The sequence below is a fragment of the Eleutherodactylus coqui genome, chromosome 6, assembly GCF_035609145.1.
Source record: "Eleutherodactylus coqui strain aEleCoq1 chromosome 6, aEleCoq1.hap1, whole genome shotgun sequence".
NCBI classification, from domain to species: Eukaryota; Metazoa; Chordata; class Amphibia; order Anura; family Eleutherodactylidae; genus Eleutherodactylus; species Eleutherodactylus coqui.
Genome location: NC_089842.1, coordinates 222033019 through 222054302, shown reverse-complemented (window position 1 = coordinate 222054302; position 21284 = coordinate 222033019). Strand labels below are relative to the sequence as shown.

Genomic DNA, 21284 nt, shown 5'->3' with positions numbered 1-21284 from the left:
TGGGGGAGAAACGACCTCGCGATGGGGGAGGCGGGGGGGGGGGGGAGGGAGAAACGACCTCGCGATGGGCGGGGGGGGGGGAGGGAGAAACGACCCTCGCGATGGGCGGGGGGGGGGGAGGGAGAAACGACCTCGCGATGGGCGGGGGGGGGAGGGAGAAACGACCTCGCGATGGGCGGGGGGGGGGAGGAGAAACGACCTCGCGATGGGCGGGGGGGGGGGAGGGAGAAACGACCTCGCGATGGGCGGGGGGGGGGAGGGAGAAACGACCTCGCGATGGGCGGGGGGGGGGAGGGAGAAACGACCTCGCGATGGGCGGGGGGGGGGAGGGAGAAACGACCTCGCGATGGGCGGGGGGGGGAGGGAGAAACGACCTCGCGATGGGCGGGGGGGGAGGGAGAAACGACCTCGCGATGGGCGGGGGGGGAGGGAGAAACGACCTCGCGATGGGCGGGGGGGGAGGGAGAAACGACCTCGCGATGGGCGGGGGGGAGGGAGAGAAACGACCTCGCGATGGGCGGGGGGGAGGGAGAAACGACCTCGCGATGGGCGGGGGGGGAGGGAGAAACGACCTCGCGATGGGCGGGGGGGGAGGGAGAAACGACCTCGCGATGGGCGGGGGGGGGAGGGAGAAACGACCTCGCGATGGGCGGGGGGGGAGGGAGAAACGACCTCGCGATGGGCGGGGGGGGGAGGGAGAAACGACCTCGCGATGGGCGGGGGGGGGGGGAGGGAGAAACGACCTCGCGATGGGCGGGGGGGGGGAGGGAGAAACGACCTCGCGATGGGCGGGGGGGGGGAGGGAGAAACGACCTCGCGATGGGCGGGGGGGGGGAGGGAGAAACGACCTCGCGATGGGCGGGGGGGGGAGGGAGAAACGACCTCGCGATGGGCGGGGGGGGGAGGGAGAAACGACCTCGCGATGGGCGGGGGGGGGGAGGGAGAAACGACCTCGCGATGGGCGGGGGGGGGAGGGAGAAACGACCTCGCGATGGGCGGGGGGGGGAGGGAGAGAACGACCTCGCGATGGGCGGGGGGGGGGAGGGAGAAACGACCTCGCGATGGCGGGGGGGGAGGAGAAACGACCTCGCGATGGGCGGGGTGGGGAGGGAGAAACGACCTCGCGATGGGCGGGGGGGGAGGGAGAAACGACCTCGCGATGGGCGGGGGGGGAGGGAGAAACGACCTCGCGATGGGCGGGGGGGGAGGGAGAAACGACCTCGCGATGGGCGGGGGGGAGGGAGAAACGACCTCGCGATGGGCGGGGGGGAGGGAGAAACGACCTCGCGATGGGCGGGGGGGGGGAGGGAGAAACGACCTCGCGATGGGCGGGGGGGGAGGGAGAAACGACCTCGCGATGGGCGGGGGGGGAGGGAGAAACGACCTCGCGATGGGCGGGGGGGGGAGGGAGAAACGACCTCGCGATGGGCGGGGGGGGGAGGGAGAAACGACCTCGCGATGGGCGGGGGGGGGGGAGGGAGAAACGACCTCGCGATGGGCGGGGGGGGGGAGGGAGAAACGACCTCGCGATGGGCGGGGGGGGGGAGGGAGAAACGACCTCGCGATGGGCGGGGGGGGGAGGGAGAAACGACCTCGCGATGGGTGGGGGGGAGGGAGAAACGACCTCGCGATGGGTGGGGGGGAGAAACGACCTCGCGATGGGGGGGGGGAGAAACGACCTCGCGATGGGGGGGGAGAAACGACCTCGCGATGGGGGGGAGAAACGACCTCGCGATCGGGAAGGGGGGGGGGGGGAGAAACGACCTCGCGATCGGGGGGGTTACGTGTGCTGCTGGGATTTGTCGTACTATGTACTCCTAGCAGCACAGTCAGAGGGTTGAGGGTTAATTGAGCTGGCTGGGTGTGGTACTTCCTGCTAGCCAATCTCCTGGATCTGTGCTCACATATAAACCCAGCTCCTGGTCAGTCTCTGTCTGGACCCTAGGGTGAGTACTCATGTTACTTCTGTGCCCTGTAACTTGTTATCAGTCATGTTCAGCCTGTTCCCACTCTGATCTATTGTCTCTCTGCTTCCCCAAGATTGTTTGGACACCTGTAGTCCTAGTCGGCAGTACATGCAGCCCCCTTTTCCTTCCCCCTGTACAGGTGTAGCCTCCAAAGGTCTTATGTCTTATTCTGGGTGTCAGTTGGTGTAACTGGACACTGTTCCCTATGTCAGCTTGTGTAGTTCACTGTCTATTCCCCCTGGTATGAGGACACATAGATAGACTTGCTTTGAGTCTCATCTGTGTGCATGTGATCTTGGAGTGGAGTCTGTCTGGCTGTGTGCCCTGTACTCTGTCCTATTCCTGATGCAGCTGACTGTGTGTCCAGTGCTCTGTTCTGTCCTGTTGCAAGCTTTGCTGAGTGATTTCTGTCTTGCTGGTTCATGTCCATTTAAATTCTGTCAGTTTTGTGTCAGTTTGCTGCGTGACCTGCTAATTGTGTCCTGTCCGGTTGCAGCTTTCTGTGTGAACTCTGTCCGCTTCTGCTGGACTCCTGGTTAGTGTAGGGACTAGCGGTATAACCAGGAGCCGTGAAGTGGCCCGCTAGCTTCCATGTTTTGTACAAAATGTCAACCAATACCTGGTATTCATATTCAGCTCATCTGGTTCTAGTGGTTGCATTGTGGCTGCTGTATGCTGTGTATCCTGTGGTTCTGTCTCTGTCATGTAGCATGTGTATATCTCCTGTTCTGTGGCGTGGTTCCTAGGATCAGCTAGGGCCCAGATCCGAAGACCGCCGGGCTGCCCTTATTGGGGCAGTGTTACCCGCTTAGGTAGGGCCATGCCATCCTCCCGCGTAGCACAGGGTCAGTTGCCTGAATCCCGTGTGACCCTGGTGCTAGCTGTGTGCGTCCATCCATCCAGTCCAATTTTTGGATACGATCGTGTGGGCTCCCATGCTTAGGAGCGCACACGATCGTAACAGGGGGAGGGAGAAACGACCTCGCAATGGGGGGGGGGGGGGGGCTGAGCGAAGACCTCGGGGGGGGGGGGGAGAGAGAAACGACCTCGCGATAGGGGGGGGAGGAGGGGAAGAGAGAAACGACCTCGCGATAGGGGGGGGAGGAGAGGGAGAGAGAAACGACCTCGCGATAGGGGGGGGAGGACAGGGAGAGAGAAACGACCTCGCGATAGGGGGGGGGAGGAGAGGGAGAGAGAAACGACCTCGCGATGGGGGGGGGAGGAGAGGGAGAGAGAAACGACCTCGCGATGGGGGGGGGAGGAGAGGGAGAGAGAAACGACCTCGCGATTGGGGGGGGGGGGGGAGAAACGACCTCGCGATTGGGGGGGGGGGGGAAACGACCTCGCGATTGGGGGGGGGGGGGAAACGACCTCGCGATTGGGGGGGGGGAGAAACGACCTCGCGATTGGGGGGGGGGGAGAAACGACCTCGCGATTGGGGGGGGGGGAGAAACGACCTCGCGATTGGGGGGGGGGGAGAAACGACCTCGCGATTGGGGGGGGGGGAGAAACGACCTCGCGATTGGGGGGGGGGGAGAAACGACCTCGCGATTGGGGGGGGGGAGAAACGACCTCGCGATTGGGGGGGGGGAGAAACGACCTCGCGATTGGGGGGGGGGGGGAGAAACGACCTCGCGATTGGGGGGGGGGGGGGAGAAACGACCTCGCGATTGGGGGGGGACGGGGGGGGGAGAAACGACCTCGCGATTGGGGGGGGGGGAGAAACGACCTCGCGATTGGGGGGGGGGGAGAAACGACCTCGCGATTGGGGGGGGGGGAGAAACGACCTCGCGATTGGGGGGGGGGGGAGAAACGACCTCGCGATTGGGGGGGGGGGAGAAACGACCTCGCGATTGGGGGGGGGGGGAGAAACGACCTCGCGATTGGGGGGGGGGAGAAACGAACCTCGCGATTGGGGGGGGGGAGAAACGACCTCGCGATAAGGGGTGGGGGGGGGGAGAAACGACCTCGCGATAAGGGGTGGGGGGGGGGGAGAAACGACCTCGCGATAAGGGGTGGGGGGGGGGAGAAACGACCTCGCGATAAGGGGTGGGGGGGGGGAGAAACGACCTCGCGATAAGGGGGGGGGGGGAGAGAAACGACCTCGCGATAAGGGGGGGTGGGGGGGAGAGAAACGACCTCGCGATAAGGGGTGGTGGGGGGGAGAGAAACGACCTCGCGATAAGGGGTGGTGGGGGGGGAGAGAAACGACCTCGCGATAAGGGGTGGTGGGGGGGGAGAGAAACGACCTCGCGATAAGGGGTGGTGGGGGGGGGAGAGAAACGACCTCGCGATAAGGGGTGGTGGGGGGGAGAGAAACGACCTCGCGATAAGGGGTGGGGGGGGGGAGAGAAACGACCTCGCGATAAGGGGTGGTGGGGGGGGAGAGAAACGACCTCGCGATAAGGGGTGGTGGGGGGGAGAGAAACGACCTCGCGATAAGGGGTGGTGGGGGGGAGAGAAACGACCTCGCGATAAGGGGTGGTGGGAGGGAGAGAAACGACCTCGCGATAAGGGGTGGTGGGGGGGAGAGAAACGACCTCGCGATAAGGGGTGGTGGGGGGGAGAGAAACGACCTCGCGATAAGGGGTGGGGGGGGGGAGAGAAACGACCTCGCGATAAGGGGTGGGGGGGGGGAGAGAAACGACCTCGCGATAAGGGGTGGGGGGGGGGGAGAGAAACGACCTCGCGATAAGGGGTGGGGGGGGGGAGAGAAACGACCTCGCGATAAGGGGTGGGGGGGGGGAGAGAAACGACCTCGCGATAAGGGGTGGGGGGGGGGAGAGAAACGACCTCGCGATAAGGGGTGGTGGGGGGGAGAGAAACGACCTCGCGATAAGGGGTGGTGGGGGGGAGAGAAACGACCTCGCGATAAGGGGTGGTGGGGGGAGAGAAACGGCCTCGCGATAAGGGGTGGTGGGGGGGAGAGAAACGGCCTCGCGATAAGGGGTGGTGGGGGGGAGAGAAACGACCTCGCGATAAGGGGTGGGGGGGGGGAGAAACGACCTCGCGATAAGGGGTGGGGGGGGGGGGAGAAACGACCTCGCGATAAGGGGTGGGGGGGGGGGGAGAAACGACCTCGCGATAAGGGGTGGGGGGGGGGAGAAACGACCTCGCGATAAGGGGTGGTGGGGGGGAGAGAAACGACCTCGCGATAAGGGGTGGGGGGGAGAGAAACGACCTCGCGATAAGGGGTGGGGGGGGGGGGAGAGAAACGACCTCGCGATAAGGGGTGGGGGGGGGGAGAGAAACGACCTCGCGATAAGGGGTGGGGGGGGAGAGAAACGACCTCGCGATAAGGGGTGGGGGGGGGAGAGAAACGACCTCGCGATAAGGGGTGGGGGGGGAGAGAAACGACCTCGCGATAAGGGGTGGGGGGGGAGAGAAACGACCTCGCGATAAGGGGTGGGGGGGAGAGAAACGACCTTGCGATAAGGGGTGGGGGGGAGAGAAACGACCTCGCGATAAGGGGTGGGGGGGAGAGAAACGACCTCGCGATAAGGGGTGGGGGGGGGAGAGAAACGACCTCGCGATAAGGGGTGGGGGGGGAGAGAAACGACCTCGCGATAAGGGGTGGGGGGGGGAGAGAAACGACCTCGCGATAAGGGGTGGGGGGGAGAGAAACGACCTCGCGATAAGGGGTGGGGGGGAGAGAAACGACCTCGCGATAAGGGGTGGGGGGGGGAGAGAAACGACCTCGCGATAAGGGGTGGGGGGGAGAGAAACGACCTCGCGATAAGGGGTGGGGGGGGGAGAAACGACCTCGCGATAAGGGGTGGGGGGGACGGCCTCACGATGATGTGGAGATAAGTCATGGATGGCCATGGAATAGCAAGATAGAATTCTAGAAGCGAACAACTGGCTACGTTGATGGTGCCATCAGCAAAGATTTGGATTTCTAGACCTACCTATATAATGGACTGCTTCCCCCTTACAAAAACAGGTAAGCATATATTTGATGGGCGCCTTGCTTCACTTATTAGGAGATCTTTAAACTAGAACAATATGGGAAGGGAAGTGAAAGGTCAGGTAAAAATATACAGCTAATTAATACAATAAGTATAGTTCTATTGAACCTAATGGCTCAGTCCTCACAAGCGGGATTCTGCTACGGATTTACACCACGAGAAAAAAAAAAAAATTGCGGCATGCTCTATTTTACCACATTTTTCTGCGGAAGGAGGTCTCCATTAACCCCTTGAGTGGCAGGTTTCCTACCACCCTGTCGTGCCCACCAGGGCAGGTTTTTTAAATGGTCTAATCATTGAATTTCAACTAGTTTTGCAGTTGCGTCTCAAGAGCCATAACTTTTTCATTTTTCCATTGACATGGCCATATAAGGGCTTGTTTTTTGCGGGGCAAGTTGTGATTTTTTAAACAGGGGGGAGGAAAAAAAGAAATGGGGAAAAAAGAAAAAAAGGGGCCATGTCATTAAGGGGTTAAATAATGTATTAACTTCCTTCTCTGTGTCATTACGATGCACACGGATACCACATGTGTGATTGTATTTTTGATTTTTTACAAAGTAAAGGGAGACAAGTGTTTTTTTTATTTTTTTAATAATTTTTTTCCTTTTTTTTTTTTAATTTTTTTTCTTTTTTGTCCCTTTAGGGGACTTCCACAGGGACCCATCAGGACCCCTGATCACATTCCAGGGGTCCGATGGTGACAGCCCTTTACATGCTGCAGTCACATAGACTGCAGCATGTAAAGGGTTAACACAGCAGAGATCGGAGGTTTTCTCTGATCTCTGCTGTAAGAGCTGGTACCTAGCTGTCCTCTCACAGCCAAGCACCAAGCTCTCCCTGCCACAGAGACCATCGGCTTGCTTCTGACAAGCCGATGGTCTCTATGGCAACCTGTAAACAAAGCAGGACATTGCCGACATGTCGGCAATATCTTCTGCTGGTTTTTCAAAGCCCTTGCACTGCTCTGTGTGGGTCTGTGCAGGCAGAGCACACTGCCACAGCTTGTGGCATTGTGCTCTGCAGCTCCCATAGTGATACATAGCCCGGAAATCTTCCGGGGTATATCACTATGGGCAGTGGAGCTCGTCACGGAACTTTTCCGGGCGTGCCACTCAAGGGGTTAATAAAGTATTAATGGAGACCGTGGTAAAAATGTTTTTCCGTGATCACCAGTGGGGACTTTTTTGCTTATTCCCGCGGCGTAAAACCGCAGGTATATCCTGCTACGTCCGTGGGCAGGAAGCCTTAGGAGTGAAAAGAAAGAACAAGGACAAAAATTCATATGGAAAGAAAAGGATCAAGAGACACAAACTAAAATGTTTCTACACAAATGCACAGAGCATGGGAAACAAAACAAGGAGAATTGAAGCTCCTAACACAAAAAGAGAAATATGATGTCATAGGCATCACGGAAACTTGGTGGGATGATACACATGATTGGAATACAAGGTTTGAAGGATACAACTTATTTATAAGAAACAAACCTAAAAAAGGGGAGGATGTGTTGTGTTGCATGTTAGGAAAACATTCATCTCCACAGAGATTCAAGCTTCAGAGCATGGGAGTTCTGTAGAAACTGGGTAAGAATACAAGGAGAGAACAACAGAAAGGACACCATTGTAGGCATTTACTATAGGCCACCTGGACAAGCAGAAGATATTGATGAACTTTTTCTACATCAGATGACCAAGCTCTCAAAAAAGCATGACATAGTGATCATGGGAGATTGTAACTATCCAGAGAGTTGTTGGGAATCTCTCAGATTTTTGAAGAAACTATTAAACAGCATGTCTGCAAGTACTTGGATAAAAATGGAGTAATTAACTAGAGCCAGCATGGGTTTGTAACAAACAAGTCATGCCAGACGAATCTAATTTCCATTTATGATAGAATCACCAACTGGGCTGATCAGGAAAATGCAGTAGATATAGTATATCCTGACTTTAGGAAAGCATTTGACAAAGTATCTCATACTATATGAAAAAATGACCAAATATAGGATTGACAAGGCAACTGTTAGGTGGATTCACAACTGGCTGAGTGATCGTACTCAAAGAGTGGTCATAAATGGCTGCACATCCAAGTGGAAGAATGTATCAAGTGGGGTACCACAAGGCTCTGTCCTAGGCCCAGTGCTGTTCAACATCTTTATAAATGATCTGGGGAAGGGAATTGATGGGAAACTGATCAAATTTGCCGATGACACAAAGCTAGGAGGGATAGACACCATTAGGGAAGAGAGAGAGAGAATATTCAAAAAGATCTAGAAAAGCTTGAACAGTGGGTGATGACTAACAGAATGGTATTTACATAGTAACATAGTATGTAAGGCCGAATGAAGACATTGTCCATCTAGTCCAGCCTGTCTATCCTACTGTGTTGATCCAGAGGAAGGCAAAAAACCCCAAGGCCAGAAGTCAATTAGCCCTTTTGGGGAAAAAATTCCTTCCCGACTCCCTAATGGCAATCAGACTGTTCCCTGGATCAACCCCTAACAGTTCCTACCTGCCTATATACCAGGATTGACACTTAACCTAATATTTATATCCTGTAATATCCTTCTTCTCCAGAAAGACATCAAGTCCCAACAAGGAGAAATGCAAAGTCCTACATCTCGGCAAGAAAAATGAAAAAAGCACATACAAAATGGGAGGAATTGAGCTAAGCAGCAGCACATGTGAAAAAGACTTGGGTATACTAATATATCATAGACTGAACATGAGTCAACAATGTGATGCAGCAGCCAAAAAGGCAAACACAATTCTGGGATGTATTAAGAGAAGCATAGAGTCTAGATCACGTGAGGTAATTATCCCCCTCTACTCCTCCTTAGTCAGACCTCATCTGACATACTGTGTCCAGTTCTGGGCACCCCACTTTAAAAAAGACATAGACAAACTGGAGCAAGTTCAGAGAAGAGTTACCAAGACGGTGAGAGGTCTGCAAATCATGTCCTATGAGGAACGGCTAAGGCTGCCTGTCCACGGACATTTTTGCATTGCATTCCCCACGGCGATAATCTGGGCGCGGGGAACGCAATGCACGCTTTCCAAAGCATTGGGGGGAAAAACCTCCCAGGAAGGGGGGGGGGGGGGGGGGGGGGGAATGACCTCCCAGGAAGGGGGGGGGGGGGGGATGACCTCCTGGTGGGGGGGGGGGGGGGGGGGGATGACCTTCCGGTAGGTGCGGGAATAACCTCCCGGTAGGTGGGGGGGGGGGGGAAATAACCTCCCGGTAGGTGGGGGGGGGGGGGGAATAACCTCCCGGTAGGTGGGGGGAGGGGGGAATAACCTCCCGGTAGGTGGGGGAGGGGAATACCCTCCCGGTAGGTGGGGGGGGGGGGGGAATAACCTCCCGGTAGGTGGGGGGGGGGGGGAATAACCTCCCGGTAGGTGGGGGGGGGGGGGAATAACCTCCCGGTAGGTGGGGGGGGGGGAATAACCTCCCGGTAGGTGGGGGGGGGGGGGAATAACCTCCCGGTAGGGGGGGGGGGGGGGGAATAACCTCCCGGTAGGTGGGGGGGGGGGGAATAACCTCCCGGTAGGTGGGGGGGGGGGAATAACCTCCCGGTAGGTGGGGGGGGGGGGGAATAACCTCCCGGTAGGTGGGGGGGGGGGGGAATAACCTCCCGGTAGGTGGGGGGGGGGGGGGAATAACCTCCCGGTAGGTGGGGGGGGGGGGGAATAACCTCCCGGTAGGTGGGGGGGGGGGGGGAATAACCTCCCGGTAGGTGGGGGGGGGGAATAACCTCCCGGTAGGTGGGGGGGGGGGAATAACCTCCCGGTAGGTGGGGGGGGGGGGAATAACCTCCCGGTAGGTGGGGGGGGGGGGAATAACCTCCCGGTAGGTGGGGGGGGGGGAATAACCTCCCGGTAGGTGGGGGGGGGGAATAACCTCCCGGTAGGTGGGGGGGGGGGAATAACCTCCCGGTAGGTGGGGGGGGGGGGGAAATAACCTCCCGGTAGGTGGGTGGGGGGGGGAAATAACCTCCCGGTAGGTGGGTGGGGGGGGAAATAACCTCCCGGTAGGTGGGGGGGGGGGGGGAAATAACCTCCCGGTAGGTGGGGGGGGGGGGGAAATAACCTCCCGGTAGGTGGGGGGGGGGGAAGTAACCTCCCGGTAGGTGGGGGGGGGGGGGGAATAACCTCCGGTAGGTGGGGGGGGGGGGGGAATAACCTCCCGGTAGGTGGGGGGGGGGGGAATAACCTCCCGGTAGTTGTGTGTGTGTGGGGGGGGGGGGAATAACCTCCCGGTAGGTGTGTGTGTGGGGGGGGGGGGGAATAACCTCCCGGTAGGTGTGTGTGTGGGGGGGGGGGGGGGGGGGAATAACCTCCCGGTAGGTGTGTGTGTGTGTGTGGGGGGGGGGGGGGGGGGGGGAGGAATAACCTCCCGGTAGGTGTGTGTGTGTGGGGGGGGGGGGAATAACCTCCCGGTAGGTGTGTGTGTGTGTGTGGGGGGGGGGGAATAACCTCCCGGTAGGTGTGTGTGTGGGGGGGGGGGGGAATAACCTCCCGGTAGGTATGTGTGTGTGTGGGGGGGGGAATAACCTCCCGGTAGGTATGGGGGGGGGGGGGAATAACCTCCCGGTAGGTATGGGGGGGGGGGAATAACCTCCCAGTAGGTATGGGGGGTGGTGGGGGGGGGGAATAACCTCCCGGTAGGTATGGGGGGGGGGGGGGGGAATAACCTCCCGCTAGGTGGGGGGGGGGGGGGAAATAACCTCCCGGTAGGTGGGGGGGGGGGGGAAATAACCTCCCGGTAGGTGGGGGGGGGGGAAATAACCTCCCGGTAGGTGGGTGGGGGGGGAAATAACCTCCCGGTAGGTGGGGGGGGGGGGGAAATAACCTCCCGCTAGGTGGGGGGGGGGGGGAAATAACCTCCCGGTAGGTGGGGGGGGGGGAATAACCTCCCGGTAGGTGGGGGGGGGGGGGAATAACCTCCCGGTAGGTGGGGGGGGGGGGGGAATAACCTCCCGGTAGGTGGGGGGGGGGGGGGAATAACCTCCCGGTAGGTGGGGGGGGGGGAAATAACCTCCCGGTAGGTGGGGGTGGGGGGAAATAACCTCCCGGTAGGTGGGGGTGGGGGGAAATAACCTCCCGGTAGGTGGGGGTGGGGGGAAATAACCTCCCGGTAGGTGGGGGAGGGGGTGGGGGGAAATAACCTCCCGGTAGGTGGGAGGGGGGGGAGGGGAGAAATCACCTCACGACGGGGGGGGGGGGGGGGGGAGGGGAGAAATCACCTCACGACAGGTGGGGGGGAGGGGAGAAATCACCTCACGACAGGTGGGGGGGGAGGGGAGAAATCACCTCACGACAGGTGGGGGGGGAGGGGAGAAATCACCTCACGACAGGTGGGGGGGGAGGGGAGAAATCACCTCACGACAGGTGGGGGGGGAGGGGAGAAATCACCTCACGACAGGTGGGGGGGGAGGGGAGAAATCACCTCACGACAGGTGGGGGGGGAGGGGAGAAATCACCTCACGACAGGTGGGGGGGGAGGGGAGAAATCACCTCACGACAGGTGGGGGGGGAGGGGAGAAATCACCTCACGACAGGTGGGGGGGAGGGGAGAAATCACCTCACGACAGGTGGGGGGGAGGGGAGAAATCACCTCACGACAGGTGGGGGGGGAGGGGAGAAATCACCTCACGACAGGTGGGAGGGGAGGGGAGAAATCACCTCACGACAGGTGGGAGGGGAGGGGAGAAATCACCTCACGACAGGTGGGGGGGGAGGGGAGAAATCACCTCACGACAGGTGGGGGGGAGGGGAGAAATCACCTCACGACAGGTGGGGGGGGGGAAGGGGAGAAATTACCTCACGACAGGTGGGGGGGGAAGGGGAGAAATTACCTCACGACAGGTGGGGGGGGGGGAAGGGGAGAAATTACCTCACGACAGGTGGGGGTGGGGGGGGGGGGGAAGGGGAGAAATTACCTCACGACAGGTGGGGGGGGGGAAGGGGAGAAATTACCTCACGACAGGTGGGGGGGGAAGGGGGGAAATTACCTCACGACAGGTGGGGGGGGAAGGGGGGAAATTACCTCACGACAGGTGGGGGGGGAAGGGGGGAAATTACCTCACGACAGGTGGGGGGGGGGGAAGGGGGGAAATTACCTCACGACAGGTGGGGGGGGGGAAGGGGAGAAATTACCTCACAACAGGTGGGGGGGCGAGGGGAGAAATTACCTCACGACAGGTGGGGGGGGGGAATTACCTCACGACAGGTGGGGGGGGGGGGAAGGGGGGAAATTACCTCACGACAGGTGGGGGGGGGGGGGGAAGGGGGGAAATTACCTCACGACAGGTGGGGGGGGGGAAGGGGGGGAAGGGGAGAAATTACCTCACGACAGGTGGGGGGGGGGAAGGGGAGAAATTACCTCACGACAGGTGGGGGGGGGGGGGGAGGGGAGAAATTACCTCACAACAGGTGGGGGGGGGCGAGGGGAGAAATTACCTCACGACAGGTGGGGGGGGAGGGGAGAAATTACCTCACGACAGGTGGCGGGGGGAGGGGAGAAATTACCTCACGACAGGTGGCGGGGGGAGGGGAGAAATTACCTCACGACAGGTGGCGGGGGGAGGGGAGAAATTACCTCACGACAGGTGGGGGGGGAGGGGAGAAATTACCTCACGACAGGTCGGGGGGGAGGGGAGAAATTACCTCACGACAGGTGGGGGGGGAGGGGAGAAATTACCTCACGACAGGTGGGGGGGGGAGGGAGACATTACCTCACGACAGGTGGGGGGGGGAGGGGAGACATTACCTCACGACAGGTGGGGGGGGGGGAGGGGAGACATTACCTCACGACAGGTGGGGGGGGGGAGGGGAGACATTACCTCACGACAGGTGGGGGGGAGGGGAGACATTACCTCACGACAGGTGGGGGGGGGGGGAAGGGGAGAAATTACCTCACGACAGGTGGGGGGGAGGGGAGAAATTACCTCACGACAGGTGGGGGGGGAAGGGGAGAAATTACCTCACGACAGGTGGGGGGGGGGAAGGGGAGAAATTACCTCACGACAGGTGGGGGGGGGGGGGGGAAGGGGAGAAATTACCTCACGACAGGTGGGGGGGGGCGAGGGGAGAAATTACCTCACGACAGGTGGGGGGGGGGGGGGGAGGGGAGACATTACCTCACGACAGGTGGGGGGGGGGGGAGGGGAGACATTACCTCACGACAGGTGGGGGGGGGGGAGGGGAGACATTACCTCACGACAGGTGGGGGGGGGGGGAGACATTACCTCACGATAGGTGGGGGGGAAGGGGAGAAATTACCTCACGACAGGTGGGGGGGGGGGAGAAATTACCTCACGACAGGTGGGGGGGGAGGGGAGAAATTACCTCACGACAGGTGGGGGGGAGGGGAGAAATTACCTCACGACAGGTGGGGGGGGGAAGGGGAGAAATTACCTCACGACAGGTAAGTGGGAGGAGGGAGAAATTACCTCACGATAGGGGGGAGGGGGATTGATCAGCGTCCAGTAGGAGGAACACTTGTTAGTCCCGCCCAGCTCTCTGGCTCCTCCTCCGTTTACAGACAGACTCCGTTTACAGACAGCACTAGATTGTTAGTTCTAGGGACCAGCCTTGCTCCTCCTCTAGTCCGCCCCACTGACTTACGTGATAAACGGCCTTCGAACTCACCTGTCTCTGGCGTTCGAAGCGACCGCTCCCGGTGAAGCCGCGTCACCAGTCCGGGCGTCCAACGTGACCGCAGCGCGGCCCGATCTCTTTCCCGCGCATGACGTCACCCCTAGATCAGCCCTGCACGCGTATAACTAAATCCCACACCACCTCCACACCATTCGCAACCTGATTGGTTGTTTGGATTAACTCATTCACGGTGATTGGTTGTTTGGGTCAACTGCTTCATGGCGATTGGTTATTTGGTTTGGCTGATTTACGGTGATTGGTTGTTTAGGTTGGCTCGAGTAGAGGTGGTGTGGAATAGGCATATATGCGCCCTGCACTGATGGGGCTGATGCCGGAAGCGCTCGTTCAGTCATTTTGTTTGTGGGAAGAACTGCCCTTACCCGATACCTAGAAATCAGCGGGACTCATCCAACACTGTGATGTATCGTTAGCCCGTAGCTGCGATCCCTCAGAAGCCAGGGCCTACGAGCTGCTAATGATGGGAGGAGTAGTCCATGACTGGATTATATGCAGAGTTGATGATGGGAGTATTAGAACCTACATAGTTGGGGGTGTATGATAGGCGTAAATATACTGATAGATGGGGGCGGATGATTCTTCCGCATTTAGGTACTCTGCCCAGAATAAAGATGGCGGCGCCGTCACTTCCGGCACGGTGTGTGGAATCCGGCGCAAGTTAATGATGTAGGAGGTGCTGCGAAGTGTGTGTTCGGCAGGGCTGGAGGTGACTGACGAGGTGACGAGGAGCCCGCGGGCGTACTGGGAGGATGGGGTGATGGCTCTAACTGTAGTAATGCCACTTTTTGTCTTGAACAGATGCTGTTCCCACGTCTTCAGAGATCAACTCAGGTATGAGAGTTGGGGCCAGCGGCGTGTCAGTGATGGTGGCCATGCGGGGAGGGAGGAAAGGTGATGCATGGGCCACAGGCGGAGGGGGCAGCCCCGTGTGCGCTGGTAGCACAGCATGCAGATGGCAGGACGCTGGCGGTTCCATACGCTTGGCTTGTAGTTGCTCAGTAATGTCTGTCTCCTTCCAGTTGCTGTCCATCCAGTGTGTGCGGATTAGGAGGCGGGCCAGCACAGCGCCCCCCGTGGAATGCTCAGCCCCTAGGGATGTGTTTCGTACCAGTGAATGTAATCCAGTAAGTATTATGTGGGGCCAGAGTGTCACCCCCTCCCCTGACTGCGCAGCCTGTCGGGTCCCCACTGCTCTGGGGGAGGGTCGGGTCCCCACTGCTCTGGGGGAGGGTCGGGTCCCCACTGCTCTGGGGGAGGGTCGGGTCCCCACTGCTCTGGGGGAGGGTCGGGTCCCACTGCTCTGGGGGAGGGTCGGGTCCCCACTGCTCTGGGGGAGGGTCGGGTCCCCACTGCTCTGGGGGAGGGTCGGGTCCCCACTGCTCTGGGGGAGGGTCGGGTCCCCACTGCTCTGGGGGAGGGTCGGGTCCCCACTGCTCTGGGGGAGGGTCGGGTCCCCACTGCTCTGGGGGAGGGTCGGGTCCCCACTGCTCTGGGGGAGGGTCGGGTCCCCACTGCTCTGGGGGTCATTGTGGACGTTGTCTTCTCCGGCAGGACTTGCAAACGGAGAACCATGAAGGCCAGTATTACTCCATCCCCTCGGAGAAGGTCAAAGACATCTTTCCCCACGGCCTGCCTCGACACTTCTGCTTACAGGTGAGTGTCCAGCGGGGGGCGCCAGCTTTCCCTTGCCGCTTTTGGTTGCGGGCGAGTGCCCAGCGGGGGGCGCCAGCTTTCCCTTGCCGCTTTTGGTTGCGGGCGAGTGCCCAGCGGGGGGCGCCAGCTTTCCCTTGCCGCTTTTGGTTGCGGGCGAGTGTCCAGCGGGGGGCGCCAGCTTTCCCTTGCCGCTTTTGGTTACGGGCGAGTGCCCAGCGGGGGGGGGCGCCAGCTTTTTTTCCTTGCCGCTTTTGGTTGCGGGCGAGTGCCCAGCGGGGGGGGCGACAGCTTTTTTTTCCTTGCCTCCTTCTGGTTGCGGGCGAGTGCCCAGCGGGGGGGGGGGGGGTGCCAGCTTTTTTTCCTTGCCGCTTTTGGTTGCGGGCGAGTGCCCAGCGGGGGGGGGGGGCGACAGCTTTTTTTTCCTTGCCTCCTTCTGGTTGCGGGCGAGTGTCCAGCTTTTCGTTGCCGCTTCCACTAATGGGTTTTCCTTGCTGCTTCCGGTTACGACTGGGTGCTCAGTGGGGGGCGCCATGTTCACATCCACTTGTCTACCACCAGTGTTCTACCTTCAATGAGACCTCCATAATGGTGCGACGACCGGCGCTGGAGCTTATTCGGTACCTTAAGGCCACGGACTTCTCACAGCCGGCAGTCCGCTACATGTTGTGTATCCTACCTGAGACCCCCTGCCGTGTCATGTGATCTCTGCTCACAGGGGGCATAGAGGGGCTTCTCAACCCAGATACTTTCCTTAATGTTCAACCAGATGGGAAGGTTGGGAGTGGAAAGAGCCTGAGCTTGTGCCACGTCTTACACTACTGCCATGCGCAGGGCTGGCTCATCGTCCACCTGCCTGATGGTGAGTCCCGTCTCTTTAGCTCTGGGGTCTTCATATGTGGTCTCCACAGTGTGGTGGTTTTCTAATTCTAGCACATCTTCTGGTGAAGAACTGTAAGGAGCTGATGGCATCGTCCCAGGGGGCCGAGCGCTGGGATCAGCCTCTTGAGGCTAGCGTCTGGCTGAAGGCCTTCAGGGACTCCAACAAGCACTTCCTCTCCCAGGTGAGTACAGGTGCTCCGTGGTGGGTGGCGCCAGGTCGTACGGTGTGGCGGGTCATAGGTTTGTGAGGGGGTGTGCGTGGCATTGTAAGACGTGCTCATTGGGTCATGTGTTGCAGATCAGGACGCAGCAGCGCTATGTCTGGAGTAAACGTGAGGCAACGGAGGCCGGGAGTCTGCTGGGGGAGATGGTGGATCAGGTGAGTGGTGGCTTTGAGGCTGCAGATCCTTCACCCCTCTGCGGGCTCTCATGTTTCTGTCTCCTCCAGGGTCTGACCCGGGTGAAGACATCCAGCGACGTGGTGGGCGCGGTGCTGACGGAGCTGAAGACGCAGAGTGGCGGTGGTGCTTTCCGACTCCTGGTGGCTGTGGATGGCGTGAACGCTTTGTGGGGGAGGAGCACAATTAAGAAAGAAGATAAAAGCTTTGTAAGTGCCCCCACCTCCACGTGCCCTGATACCACCCCCTCATGCAGCGGGCGGCCCCTCTGACTTGCCCTCTGTTGTAGGTGTTGCCGGAGGAGCTGACGCTTGTCCAAAACTTCAGGAAGATGCTGAGGAATGACTGGGTAAGGGGTGACCTTGCCTGACCTGCTAGGCTCTGCCCTCGCTCCCTTCTTGTGGCATAGTCTAATGCTGCTGTGCTTCTCTTGCAGGCAGGGGGCGCCATTGTCACAAGTGTCAGTCAGACCGGCTCCTTGTTCACCCCAAAGACAATGTATCTACCACAAGCGATCCTTGGGAAGGTGAGGGCAGCCCTATGGATGGCTACACAGGGTGCCATACAGACATGTATTATGTAGTGCCCACTTCTCAGAAGCTGCTGTCATATATACACGTGTTCGTAGTGTGTGAGTGAGTGAGTGACGCTATCCACGTCTGGCTCATTCCTCCAGATCTGGCGTTATATATACAAATCCGTAGCACATACGTACACCACATTTGCAGTCTACACGCCAGGCATCCCGTGATCCATGTGACGTGTCATGTGTTGCAGGCCGGCTTTGATGCCTTGGACCCATTCATACCTGTGCTGGTCCCCCAATACAGCGAGAAGGAGTTTGAGAGCTGCTACCAGTATTATATTGACAGAAGATGGCTCCAGCATGAGAAGGGTATGGAGCTGTACGGCCTGTCATGTGTGTTACATGCGTGAGCCGTGTTCTCTGTAGTAAAATGAAGGTCTTGTGATTGCAGCATGCACGGAGGAGGGGAAGATGGAGATTCTGTTCTTGTCTAACTACAATCCCCGTGAGATGGAGAAGATTTGTGCCTTCCTCTGAGGCACCGAACTGCAGCCAGGGGCCCCGTGTGGACTTCAGGCCCTATCTGCTTCTGTGTCCAGCATTGACTGGCTCCTGCGCTGTGCGCAGACTAGGAGGAAGTAACTGGACCAATGTCTGATGCCATCTATATGGCATGCCCCACATGCCTACGCAGCAGCGCTCCTGGGTGGATGGAGGTGACTACTGCCTCCCGTACTTCCCACCACGGTGCTCTGCCGCCAGCTGTGATGGAGGGGGCAGAAGGAGCGGGCCGCTTTGGTTTCCTCATCAGTGCATCTGCTAGGGTTAGAAAGTGAAACAACTTTGTGTTAATTGAAACCTTCTCCTTTGTGTATGCAGCTCCGCTGCTGAGGTATGTGTCTCCTGGTTACTGAGTATAAAAGTCCTGCTCTGACCCTCTTCTGTGTTTTCTGTGGAGTGAACCAACATCTTATTCATACTCGGGCTTTATTTCCCTGAGGAGCCTTCAGTGCTGCTGTCATGTCAATGTGTGAGAGAGGAGTAGTGCGGGGAGCGCCAACCATGCCCCGAACCTGCAGCCCTTAACGGGAGAGGAGCCGGGCACGCTGCAGCTGTTGGCGCATGCTAGGATGTGGGGTGCTGCTAGGGAAGGGGTTCAATGGGTGGTCCGGCACTGCAAGGAAGGTGATGCTTGAGGCGGTATCGTAGATTTTCCTTCAGGTAGAAGCTGATGGCGTGCCTAGGGAGTTGGTTATGTCCACATGCGAAGAATATGCGGTGCATTTTTTGGGTGGACTCGAAAATCCACAGCATATAAAATAACAGCACAGTGGATGAGATTATAAAAACTTCATCCCCACCCCACAGAAAAAGAATTTCCTACTGGGACTGATGAGCCGGCCATGTCAGTCATGGCACGGGGGCTCGGGCGATTTCCATCTCCTCACATGAGGGGTGAATTACGTACCAAATCGTATGTCTGCAGCCGGTCCATCCTATGTGACCATACCCTAAAGGGTGTCTTCCAAGGGAGCATTGTGGTAATGACCTCCCCTGCTATGAGATGGAGCGGAGCTGCACTACCGGACTCAACCCACAGTTGGGGGGGTTGCACATTGATGAAGGGGTGTGTGTTAAGGATGCCCCTCTTAGGTGCGGTCCACATGGGACTGACTTCTAGCAGGCATTCCCCTGCAGATAGACTGCCTCCAAATCAGCAATGTTTGGGTGGGTATTATCGCGAATTCCGGTGCAGAATTTACCCCCTCATTGACAGGTGAATTCCGCAGCGAATAGAAAAATGACATACTGTAAAAGTGAATTCTGCACCACAAGTCAATTGCCACAGCTTGTGGTTCAGGTTTTCAAGATTTCATCCACTTCGTTGCTACTGTCAATGCTACGGAATTTCCATGTGGCGTGTCTGTTTGGAAATCTGCCCCATGTGAACCCCAACTTAAAGGTCAAGGGGGTCTGGGCAACAGGTCCCGCCCTCCTCTCAACCTCTCTTCTGTGAGTTTCAGGGCCACTTGGGTGGCATTAATTGTGGAGGGGAGGCCACTCTCCCTGCTACTTATTTATTGAAAGCTGTCCGTATGGTCTGATCCCACATAAGAGCGACTGTAGGACACATTGCTGAGGACGGCCCTGCGGGTGCTGATAAAGGTCTCGGATCACACAGGACATCGCAGCTTGCTGTGTGCGAGAGTAGCCGAGTGCAGCGTGACCCCTGTCCACCACTGAAAGTGTCTACAATGGGCATCGGAACTGCAGCGTGGAGCTATGGCAGAAGGCCCAGTCGGATAGATCATGTGTTACATCGTGTGCTGGGAGCGGCACTTACCTGGGAAGAAGAAAAGCCAGTGGGCAGTGTGAGGTCCTGGTGGGTACTTGGGTCCTGGCATAATGCGGACGGCTGAGTGTCACCTGGTGAGACTGTGACATTTACTACCTCCCTTAGATTGTACAGACAAGAACCCCCACCATGACAGCAGGTTTCCATAATGGCAGCGCCTTCAGCAGGATAATGCTCTACGCTACAGAAACTGCTCATGAACAGGACGGAGATAAGAAGGTGACAACTGTCCCTCTGATCCACAAAGGCCGCAGAAATGTACAGGATCTGGGACAGATAGCACAGGAGTTCTCAGAAGTCTGCTGGACTCCGGGCGTCCAGGGGCCACAGAGGGGTACATAGCAGGAGGTGGAGGTAATGTTCTGGCTGCCTGCTGTATGATAGAAGTACATGGAATAGACTCAAGGTCTTTAGGGAGGTGTGAGGTTCCTGTCGCCTCAAGTATAGAGGTCTCCAGGGGACACCGTATGAGGTGGAGGTAATGTTCTGGCTGCCCGCTGTATGATATAGGTACATGGGATAGACTCAGGGTCTTTAGGCAGGTGTGAGGTTTATGTCACCTCATGTATAGAGGTCTCCAGGGGGCACAGAGGGGGACACAGTATGAGGTGGAGGTAGTGTTTTGGCTGCCCACTGTATGATAGAAGTACATGGGACCGACTCGGGGTCTTAACCAGGGTATGCCAGACTCTCACCACAGGCCAACTACCTCCATAATTCTCCAATACCCCCAATAAATAGACCAGACTATGTTCTCTTTTGAATAGTTTTGGCCACAGCAGCCATTTTAGTGAACATGACAAATTACAACTTTTAAATTATGGAGAGGAGGCCCTTGGAGACACAACCAAAACTAAAAAGGGGTCTGGCGCTTTATAAAAAGCGAACCTTGCCTCCAACTATACCCCTCGGATTGGAGACACCACTAGCCCTCTCCCCCCATTGGGAAGCTAGGAAATCAAAAATTGATCAAGGCCACCCGGGATCCCACATCCAACCACGATGAACCAACAGGGTGGGAATTCTTACAGGTGAGGCCGTATGCACCATAACTCCCTCCAGCCAATATAAAACCCCCCTCCAAGGACCCACCTGCCACAGCCAGCATGACTTACCCCTTAAGTCTGCGCAGCCCCCACAAAAGCAATGCCCTCTCTATGCTTTCCTGAATTGCCAGCGCCCATGTCTGTTCCTATGTTATTCAGATGAACACTATCTCGTAACCAATATTTGCCCCAACTCCAACAAAATTCCTTACCAACCCTGCTGTAACCCACCCATCCGGCCCCACCTCTTCGCACCACTGCCCTTTAAAAAAGACACCAAAACTTACACTCCCAGCTGCGTCAGTAACATTGTCAACACCATCGGCCATCACCATTGATCTTCCGTTGTATTTCTCAAGAAACGACAGCCAAACATCCAAATTGGCCTTCAACCTTGCAATCAGTCTAATAAAATGATGAGGCTCTCTTACCCCGGCCGTAGCCTGTGCCAACTTTCAACAAAAAAAATCTCTGCCCATGGGCACAATTCTACAAGCAAAATTCAACTTTCCTAATAAAGATTGTAAACCTTGGAGTGTGATTTTCTTTCCCGCCCTCGCCATCAGCAGATCCTGTCTCAGCTATACTAACTTATCATGTGGCAGCCGGCATTCCATTGCTTCGGTATCAATCATGATCCCCAAGAAACTCAACCGGCAACTTTCTGGATGAATTGGCAATAAACAAAAAGCCAATATATGGTTGGTTTTCGTCAATAATGCTCCAGGTCCAAATCTCCGAACCCATTTTACTGCTGTATCAAAACACGTATACACCACCGAGCAAAGCTCAGGGTCCATACCATCATTCACCTATGC

The 21284-nt window shown here is 57.9% G+C and overlaps 2 protein-coding genes across 3 annotated transcripts in view; one reads left to right on the top strand and one right to left on the bottom strand.

Annotated features, from left to right (window-relative positions):
- Window positions 1-13694, bottom strand: part of ASH1L (ASH1 like histone lysine methyltransferase) — a 60049-nt gene extending 46355 nt beyond the window's left edge. Inside the window, exon 1 of the mRNA XM_066608905.1 lies at window positions 13582-13694. The gene's annotated coding sequence lies outside the window, so the exon portion shown is untranslated. The remainder of the gene's footprint in view (window positions 1-13581) is intronic.
- Window positions 13695-14016: 322 nt separating this feature from the next.
- On the top strand, window positions 14017-17998 carry DAP3 (death associated protein 3). 2 transcript variants are annotated; one of them, XM_066608901.1, is made up of 13 exons: window positions 14017-14326; window positions 14407-14439; window positions 14628-14732; window positions 15160-15261; window positions 15820-15928; window positions 16028-16120; window positions 16192-16322; window positions 16439-16519; window positions 16589-16747; window positions 16828-16887; window positions 16975-17064; window positions 17316-17433; window positions 17516-17998. In XM_066608901.1, the coding sequence occupies exons 2-13, from the start codon at window positions 14407-14409 to the stop codon at window positions 17599-17601; spliced, it is 1167 nt and encodes a 388-aa protein (XP_066464998.1). In that variant the 5' UTR covers window positions 14017-14326; the 3' UTR covers window positions 17602-17998. The 2 variants fall into 2 exon arrangements, with proteins under 2 accessions (XP_066464998.1, XP_066465000.1); XM_066608903.1 differs by having other exon boundaries at window positions 14296-14314.
- Window positions 17999-21284: the final 3286 nt, after the last annotated feature.